Source organism: Semicossyphus pulcher, unplaced genomic scaffold, assembly GCF_022749685.1.
Source record: "Semicossyphus pulcher isolate SPU_LCO1_2020_fin unplaced genomic scaffold, fSemPul1.0.p SCAF_4, whole genome shotgun sequence".
Lineage (NCBI taxonomy): Eukaryota > Metazoa > Chordata > Actinopteri > Labriformes > Labridae > Semicossyphus > Semicossyphus pulcher.
The window spans coordinates 3,227,519-3,237,267 of record NW_027211715.1 but is presented as its reverse complement, the minus strand read 5'-3'; the positions used below and the strand labels follow the sequence as shown (position 1 = coordinate 3,237,267).

The window sequence follows — 9,749 nt, the reverse complement described above, 5'->3', positions numbered from 1 at the left end:
ATTTAGCTTTTTATTAATCTCTATAAACAGACGTCTGAATATAAGACTAACAATCCGTTCTGAGAAGTCCATCTCAACTCCAGCTACATTCTCGCTTCTGATATCACTAGATTGAGTGTAAACAATGCTGCACACGTCTTGGCTGGAAGTCCTTTTTATCTCTGACTGCTGCCTACACCGGAAGCTGATTACACTGCCTCCTGCAGGCCATGCTGAGTAAGGGAGTAACATATTTTAATGCCATGTTTCAATACTCATACTGTGGTACACCCCGAAACATGCACATTCAATGCTCCATGTTAAAAATACCAGTCCTCCTATGTCCAGTAACATTTCGCAGTATAAGACAGCATGCTTTTTGGCTACTAACCTAAATATGAAATAAATAAGGCCTTTAAATACAAAGCAATATTAAGATGCAACAATAAGTCTGATAGTTGTGACACATTCAATCAAAAAGTGATGATAATATTTACAATTTTTAGAAGCTAAAATATTTCAATTTTTCCAGTTATTCATAAAAAAAGTTGATAGTGAAGTCGACACAGAAAGAAAGTTTTGTGTAGCAGGAATCTTGTGAAGCCTTCGATATATTTAAAGGTATACTGACATGATTTTTAACAGAATGTTGGAGGCGTTCAATATTATCGAACACTGAGCTGTCTGTCACTTTATACGACACATTAAACACTCTTTTACTGTAGTTCTGCCTCATCTCATAGGCGGAGAAAAGCAAAGGCAGGAGCTTCTTAGATGCTAAAGTTCAGTCTTTAATAACAAAGATGAATGTTTATTCTGCTTCTTAAAACAAACCTGCTGACAGTTGTTCCCCTCTGAAGGCAGAACCAACCTTTATGATCTGTGATTCACACAGAACCTGTCTGCTGGATGTCCCTGAAGTCTTCAGATGGATGTGAGAGGTAAACAGTGCGATCGTGTCCCACAGCGGCGTGCAGGTACGGAGTCAGAGGAGTGCCGTTAAAACAAACACACGTGTAAATCTAAACGTGTTGAAATATAGACATAAATAAATAAAATAATAAATGAATGTGGAAATATTAAGACGGATAACACAATAAAATACGTTTTTAAATTTATATTATGTATTTTTAAAATATTTTAATTGGTTATTTATGCATAGAAAAAAGGCCCACATGTTCTGATTTGTCTTTTACTTATTTGTTTGTATATAATGCAATTTATTAATTTTATTACATTTCTTTTTTCGTCTTTCTTCCACTATTGCATTTTCTATTCCTTGAATGGTAAATGTGCACTTATTTAGCGCCTTTATAGTCTTTAAAATCTGACCTTCTTGGCCGTTAATTTATAATATATAATATAATATTTCCACATTTGTAACATTTTCTTTATTCTTTAATGTATTCCTGCTTTATGTTTTCCACTTGTATGGCACTCCATACAAATCTGCCCAACAGAACTTTTTAGGAAAATCAAATTGAATCAAATCAAATCAGCCTTTCATCCCTAATTATATGATGTCAGGTACGAGTAAATGAATCATCTCTTTTGTTCCAATATTTCCAGTTGCATGGTTGACGTTGAGGGCAGAGATGCAATGCACATGTCGTCCTCTAGGTGGCACCCTTGTAGCGTCATATTGTCACTGTTTCCTGGTCAGACGCTGCTGCTGCTGCTGCCCTCCTCCTCACTGAACTCTTCTCTGCTTTCTTTGAAGTGTTTGAGAATAAAAAAAAAAGTCCTTTAAACAAACTGAATTTCAAACATATTTTAATCTAATTTTATTCTATTTTTGTCTTACCTTTTCCTCTTTCATGTTGTGTCTATATTTAGCTCATTGTTAAATCAAATCTGTTCCTCGTCTCTGGGTGAGGGTGTCTTCCTCTCATCATTTATAATCAGATGTTTCTGCAGCAGCGAGTATCATCCCAGCAGTAACCGCTGCGTACTGACAACGTGCAGCGTGGAGACGACTATTTACCATTTGGCTCCTCATGAAATATCCCACTCCTCTTCCTCTGCATTTCATGTTCTCGCCCGAGGAGTCGGGTCTATATTACTGCTCACAGATTTTCTGTCAAATTTAGTGTGAAAGCATCACAATCTTATTAGGTGGGCGTTTGATTGAGACGGAAATTCCTGCTGCAGACGGGTACAGAAAGTGCAGAAGGTCAGACACATTTTATCATTTTATTTTTAATACTGGCATTATTTTATTAACTCGTCTTCATCCCTTTAAAATAATAAATGAGCTTTGAAATCGCCCCAGAAATAAGTCATTGTCAAATGACAGCTGGCCTGAATAACACAACACAATCTTTAAGTAAGTGATTATTGTGCAGCTTCCTCGGTGTCCTGGACTCGTCACAAGAACAATGCCTGCACGTACCGCATCACATAATGGCTCTGCCTAATTCTGTCTCTTTAAAACGAGGGACATAAAAAGCCTTTGGAGATAATTCGAGACGAGCAATCACAACAGTGAATTAAAAATAATCGTCTTGTGTGGGTGAAATTAGGGGCAACGTTGTAAGTCTGCAACAGTTTAATAACTGAACATCAGATGCTTCGGTTCCCGTGTGGATTCCAGTAAATAGCCCCGTCCCAGAAGACGGTCCACTCTGAGCAATGACCACTACAGCCGGATGATGTTTATCTACAGATGGACATTATTTACTGAACTTTCACAACAGCACACACGTCTTTGACAGTGACAATCTAATCATATCTAACTGTGTGCACATTGCATAGTGAGTAGGGGTGTCACCATTCTGCAAATCCACCATTACATGTATATTTTCAGCACTGTTGGCTATGAATATGTTTTACATAAACACCAATTTTCTGCTATTATTCCGGAAATGACAATTTTCAAATTGATGCTGCAGGCCATGTAAACAGCATATTCCAAATTAGGCCTTATAAATAAAGCATGTTATGATTAAGGCATGTGGGATATGTCGATTTTATTCAGGGTTTAGGAACGTTCTTTGTAACACAGCCTCCTGCATGTTTCAGGTCAGCTCTGTGCGCTGTAAACAAACTATTTAACATTTGTAAGCCTGGGGTTAATCACAGTGTAGACAGCTGTATGTCATTTTCAGCAGCCGTGTTTACAGCTTAGTAGGAATATGGACGTTTTCAGAATAAGGGCAGAACTGGAATAATTAGATTTAATGTTACTGTAAAGATGTTTTCGGAGAAAAATTTTCACCTCGAAGAACTCGGGATCATTCGTGTTTGTACATGTTTACATTTGACCTGTGAATATATGTTGGTAAACCTCTGTCTCTGTGTTCATACTATAACCTGGAGGTGCACACACCAGCTGTTCGGATCAGTACCAGGATTTCTCTGATGGACACCAACCACCTACGCTTCTGTTTCAGATGCAGAGCGCCTCTCCGCCTGCCTCCGGTGATTGGCAGTTTCGCTGTTTCTAATCTAATTGTAATAAACAGGTCAAAATGATGCTGAAATAACTACATCATGATGCAGATTTATGGAAAATACAAATCAGTGCTTTGTTAGGTCTGTCAGCAAGAAAAGACAAGTAAACAACTGAAATGCTTGTTTTCTGAATGGGGTTTGGTCATTTCTGATGACAGGAGTATCTCTTTATTTCAACTTCAACTTTTAGAATTTTTTTAACTTGCAGAAATATGTGAATGATAAATATGAACAGTGCAGATTTGTATCTTTGCACTCAAATTGCGCGTGGATATACCTTACCTAAAAGCTTCCACACCTGTGACCTTTGGGAAGCAGCTGGGTTTTGTTCTTTATGTTAGACTTCTGATGTTTCACTGATATTCAAATGTCTGGACAGATCTTGCTTTTTATTTCTTGGACTGAAAACTAAAGCTTACTCCGATCGATGTTGGATTTAGATTCAGAATAGTGACATCTCTAATAGTGAGGAGGTTTTGCTGCGGTAATGGAGACTACTTGCTGGAGTGAAACTGAGCTACAGAATATAAACGCACACACGCAGACTCATCACAGCGGCTCTGTGAACACATGGCAGTGTAGATCTACTGTACTCTACTGTAACGTTTCATTCAAATTCCAGGGATTTCCAGTGAGCGTGCCCGTATTAAACTATCAATATTAAATATCACAATTCTGATCAATATTTAACGAGGCCTATTTTCTAACAATGCAGCTTTCAGGGCTCAGAATCAATATTTAAAAAAGTTAATTTTTCATAACTTTAGCTTTGAAAGCCCAAGTGCATTATTAATGTCAGCTACATGAGCAGTGTGAAAAGTGACAGATTCCATATGCATCTTCATAAACACAGTGGAGGTGAGAACTATACGCCGTGCACTGATCCAACACAAAGCTCGGCTCTACTGTCAGCCTGCTGGATGTTCCCCGGCAGGGGGGTCGAAACAAGAAGATTTCTGTCAGAGGCTGTGTGTTTATCCACCCTGCTGAGTTTAAAATCCATCACTGTCAACAGCCCGCTCCTCTCTCTAACTTTTCTTTTATTGCAGACTAGAAATCCCATCTCTGCTGTTGTTTTTCTTTGTCCTCCTTTTGTTCATGAGTCTCATCGAGAGCAGCCTCTGCAGTCTCTCCCTTTGTGTCTCCCCCCTCTCCCTCCTTCTTCTCCTTCTCCCTCTCTCTGATGATCTCCACCAGCCTCTGAAACTTCTGGTTCAACTCCTCCATCCCTCCCACCACTTTCCCGTCGTCCTTCTCTCCATCGCTCTCCAGCGAGCTCAGTGACTCGGCTCGTGAATCACGGCCCTCGAACTCGTAAGTCTGCAGTGAGTCATAGGGCGGCTGCGAGAGGTCAAAGGTGACCTGATCCAAACGGATGTTCAGGAGGTCTTCCATCCTGAGAGGCTGCGGGTTGGCTGGCTCCCCTCTCGCAGGCTCCGTCCCGCACGCCCAGCCTCTGTTGTGACCAAACAGCCCCCCAGTTAAGGACAAAGGCTGGGAGGTCAAATCCTTCCCCTGGAGTTTGCACATGTTCAGTAGCTGCACTCCCGCTGGGAACAAGCCGCCGCTGCTCGTCCCGTTCATACACGTCCCTCTGCTGTTTGGATTCAGCGAGCCCACAATGCTGTATGTATCTCCTGGCAGGTAAGCAGGAGGGTTTACAGAGCCCATTTGACCTACGTTTGAATAATTTCGCTCTGAAACGGAGGGAATAGAAGAGTCAGTATCAATGTCGTCTAACGTGCAGCTGGTGGCTCCAGTGCTGATCTGCGTCTGCGATGACCCGGGCCGCCCCTCTTGCTGGTTTGACGAGGAGCTGGTGTGACTTTGGCATGAAGACTCAGTCGGGTCACAGTGGGACAGATCAGCAGGGTCGCTGGCTGGTGTCGACTCTGCTTGTGTCGGGTTTATCTGTAACGGAGAACAAGACAGGAGATATCAGATGATAGAAAAAGACACGGGGCGAAATGTACGGAAGAAGAAAAAGGCCAAAATGATTTACAGTTTTTAATCAAGTGGAAAATTGCCACTGAATCACTACTGAATATTGAATGTTGAAATTTAAATACAACTGAACCTATCTGAATTCATGTGTCGTGTTGGAGGTAATCTCAAGTTTTCAAACTGCAGGAAACTTTCCAGGAGAAACATTGAGAACATTTAAATGAGCCCATCTGAACCTCTCAATATCTGTTTGTAGGTTAGTTTTTATTCGTTTTTTTTCCGCAGACAATTATCAGCAGCCGGCGACTGTGGCAAAGTGCTTACTTTGCATGTCCGCCTCATCAACTAGTTATTATTATAAGGACAATATTAGACGTCATAGCTGTAGCTCCATCTTCTGGTAAGAGCCAGTATCAAGTCTCACATAATGTTCAATCTGCTCCAAATATCACACCTTTGATGAGAATGCCACTCTGAACAGATATACACATAAATACTGTTTTATAGTCATAGTGCCACTTTGTGGACAGACGCAGTCATATTTAATGTTCAATCTGCTCCAGAGGAAGGCCGAGCTCCGAGAGAAGCCACTCTAGATTTGGGCGCTATAAGGATTGATGTTTTCCAACATCGTAAGGAATCCTGTTTGCCTACATTTTAAGTGAAGTAAACGTTACCAATTTAATGTTATTTTTGTGTGACATGGTGCTACTGCATGATTGATACTAACTCTAGCCATGGTAGCTAGCCGTTAGCCTAACGTTAGGCAACTTCATTTAAATTCACATAATTCAATGTAGGCAAACAGCATTTCTTACAATGTGGGAAAACATCGATCCTTCAAGCCGACAGGCTTTCTTAATCGGCAGAAAAGAAGGCAAAAAATATACAAAAAGCGAAATAAACTTCCAATCTACCAAAAATAAAGTTTTGAGAAAAAAACATGCCAAAAGAAGGCGTGTCTACATTAAATATGCTAAGTAGGCCACCTCGTACTGCCCACAGAGCTGGAGTGGCTATAGGCAGCTGTGTCTGTAGCCAAGGGGCGCCCAACAGCGGCCATGTTACAGCACAGAGCGATGTCTACTCTCGGAGCTCGGCCCAACTGCTGCTCCAAATCTCTCACGCGTCACTACAGTCCCTGCCTGAACATATTAGTTCTTCTCAGTCTTGTTCTGCGTACATTAAATTATTAAATAATGTAAACTATTGCAGAGCAAATGTGCCTGGGAATGAAACCGGCTACATTAGCAGGGTTCATACGGAGAAAGTTTGTGAGTCACAGTGAAAACGACGATGAGCTTTTCCTTTTGGGCACAATGCTGTAAAACTTTTTCACTGAGTTTCAGTAATTTGCGAAAGTTCACATCTTAAGACTGCTGGAGGCCACAAACATTATAAAGTAACAGAGACTGCAGTCTGATGCTGGAATAACGGCTGCTGTGAACAAAAGAAACCTTCACCCTTGATACACAATGCACACACTTTCAGAAGCCAGAACGGCAGGTTCAGACTGAAACAGAGCAGAGGCAGTTCATATAAATGTAACATAGATCCACACTCACACGCACACACTACTTAGTGTCAGCGCCGTCACATCGCTTTCTCATGTAATCAATGAAGGGAACTAAAATCTTTACAAATTTACACTCGAACGTTGTTTTTTAATCAATTAGTGTTCAGCAGCCAGATTTCCTGACCTGCCTCGAATGTTTAGATCATGAAACTGAATTCAAACTGATTCTTCATGAATGAAGAACTTTCTATCTAATATTTTTGACTGTTAAAAATGAACAGACAAACCCTTATAATAAAATTTTTATATTACTGTCTTAAGCTGTAAAGCAGAGTAACTCAAGCCACACATAGAGAGTGATCTATGTTATAAATGAGGCTTTGTCCGTTGCTTCGGAGCACCAATAAGGCTCTATCATGTTTGAATCTGATGATCACTGTTGGTTTGCTCCGGTGAGTGTCGGTGAAATCTGATTAAACCACGAGCTCCTGATGAATCACACGTTTGAATATTCAGCCATGAATATTTTAGACTGTATTATAGGGTAATACTATTATTCACTGTTTTATGCATTTAAAGTTGCACAATGTAAGATTTTACATAGAGGAACTGAAAAATGGAGATCGTCCCCAACTTCCTCCATCGGCCTGAACAACCTGTGGGCTGATTTTTATGTAAAGCACTTGGGACGGTTTACCTGCGAAACAAGAGGATGTGACGCGAGTACCTCTGTCGAGAGCTCATTCTCCTCCACTACAGTCAACAGTGTGCATTACATGACAACGCAAGCTGTGAAATGGAGACAGATAATGCCAACAAACGACCGGCACCAACAAAAACACCAACACAAACTACACACAAGAAAAAAACCCAAACGTTTTATCTAGTGAAGCCCGTCTGACCAAATGTGATCGCCGTCAGGGAGAAAACTAGAGTCAACATCGTCAGGGCATGTGCATCATGGAGACCTTCGACTGCTTCTGGGGATCAAAACAGACCCACAACTGACTTTCTTGCTACGCGTTGTAAGCTTGTTGTTAGCTTGTTGTTAGCTTGTTGTTAGCTTGTTGTTAGCTCTGTAGTAAGTAAAACTTAATGTTCTCATAAAAACAAAACAGCAGCGTGCAGCGTTTTTTCTCTCACAGCACAAGTGCTTCATCCCAGCTCTCTCCAGCCGCCCTGCCCTGCCTGGCTAATGTTCGCTACTGCTTGTGATGATTTGCTCGTTCGCCGGCTTAATTTGATGTGTGGTTACGAAGCACAATGCTAGAGTCATGCAGTGTATTTATGTTAGAGCTAGTTGGCTAACCTTAGCATGCTCGCTAACGTTATGACTACCAAAATACTATCCGAGTGTGTATGTCAGTTATCTAGCTTGACACATAACTTCACCAGCTAACATAACAAACAGTGTTGATTTTGTCCGACAGTTATGTAGCAGAACAAAGCAAATGTGTATAACTACCGATTGTTTTCTATTAGCCAATATCATTGCATTACCTGCCTAGGCTAAGGTTAGCCAGCCAGCTGTAAGCTGGCAACAAGCTACCGTTGGCAAATAAGCAAACGTTAGCTTGTTTGCTGTCGCAGACGATTTGCCAGTTAGGAAACGTAGCAAAACACCGTCGAGTAGATAACATCAGCTAACTCCCGGGAGCTGATCTGGCTGGTAATTGAGTAATTTGCTGTTTGGTTACAAAGCACAATGTCAGATCCATGCAGTGTAGTTATGTTAGAGCTAGTTGGCTAACCTTAGCATGCTCGCTAACGTTATGACATTTACTATGTCAGTGTTGGCAGTCTAGCTTGATAAATAACTTCCCCACCTAACATGATATTAACGAAGGTATTTCGACAAACAGTGTTGATTTTGGACAACATGATGCCGGTCAACAAACACGTGTCGGAGCCGGTGAGCTCAGAGACTGAGCATGCTCAGTTTCGTATGTCATCGGCAAAAACCCTGGATGCTCGTTCATCCGTGCGAGTGTCCGCGCGAGCGCGTACAAGACGGTTGACAGCAGTTCAATCAACGGCTTTTCTAAAAGTTACATATGGCACCTTTAAGATCTGTGTGGCCTTTCTTTGCCTCCACATAAAAGTGATAGTTTAAACACGGTTATCTGACCTTGGCTTGATCCTGCTTCTCTTTTGTGTCGGCTGTGTTTGCTTCACTGCCTTCATTTCTGTCTGTGATTTTGCTCCTCGCCAGCATGTGCTCCGCTTCATAACAACCAGTGCCCATCTCAGGAGAGGGCAGCAGAGGATCAAAGGTGTTCTGGTTCTGGATCACCAGGGAACTGCCAAGTTGACCTCCAGTGAGCCCGTGGGTCAGCTGCGTCAGCTGCAGACCCGCCTCCAGTGGCCCGACTGGATAATCTCTGAGAACAGGCAGCGTGTGGAGGCCATAACAAAGGCGTCCGTAGAGCGGAGCGGAGCCCGGTCGCTGCTGAGGGCTCAGGCCGGGGCGCGGGTTACGACTCCAGCTGTACGTCCTGGCCCTCGGCGGATTCTGAGGGGTGTACCATCTGTGCCAAGAGATAAATGTCAGAGAAACACACAACATGCACACACTCCCATAAGCCCCATTTGCAAGGATAAACTTTGTTTTTTATTTCTGGAACAGCTCACATGTTTCTGTTGTTGTGCATGTGCTGGATTCTGTGCATGCTCTGCAGCGCTGTAATGTCAAAAGCGGCGGTGTCGGCTTCCCCTCCCCCCTCGTCATCATAGGATATGATGTTTTCCCTGACATCATCCTCCTCGAAGGGCGAGTGGGAGTCTCGTTTCTGATGGCGCAATGACAGCGAGAGAGCACACACCACTAAGGGCAGAGAGGAGACACACAAGCACACAC

The 9,749-nt window shown here is 42.2% G+C and overlaps 1 protein-coding gene across 1 annotated transcript in view; it reads right to left on the bottom strand.

Annotated features, from left to right (window-relative positions):
- Positions 1-2,193: 2,193 nt before the first annotated feature.
- The window catches only part of LOC138607209 (cadherin-11-like), a 58,665-nt gene continuing 51,109 nt past the window's right edge, over positions 2,194-9,749 (bottom strand). The window contains exons 13-15 of the mRNA XM_069679787.1: positions 9,524-9,716; positions 9,021-9,420; positions 2,194-5,343 (exon numbers count right to left, since the gene is read on the bottom strand). Coding sequence (XP_069535888.1) covers positions 4,483-5,343; positions 9,021-9,420; positions 9,524-9,716 — 1,454 coding nt within the window. The 3' untranslated portion in view covers positions 2,194-4,482. The remainder of the gene's footprint in view (positions 5,344-9,020; positions 9,421-9,523; positions 9,717-9,749) is intronic.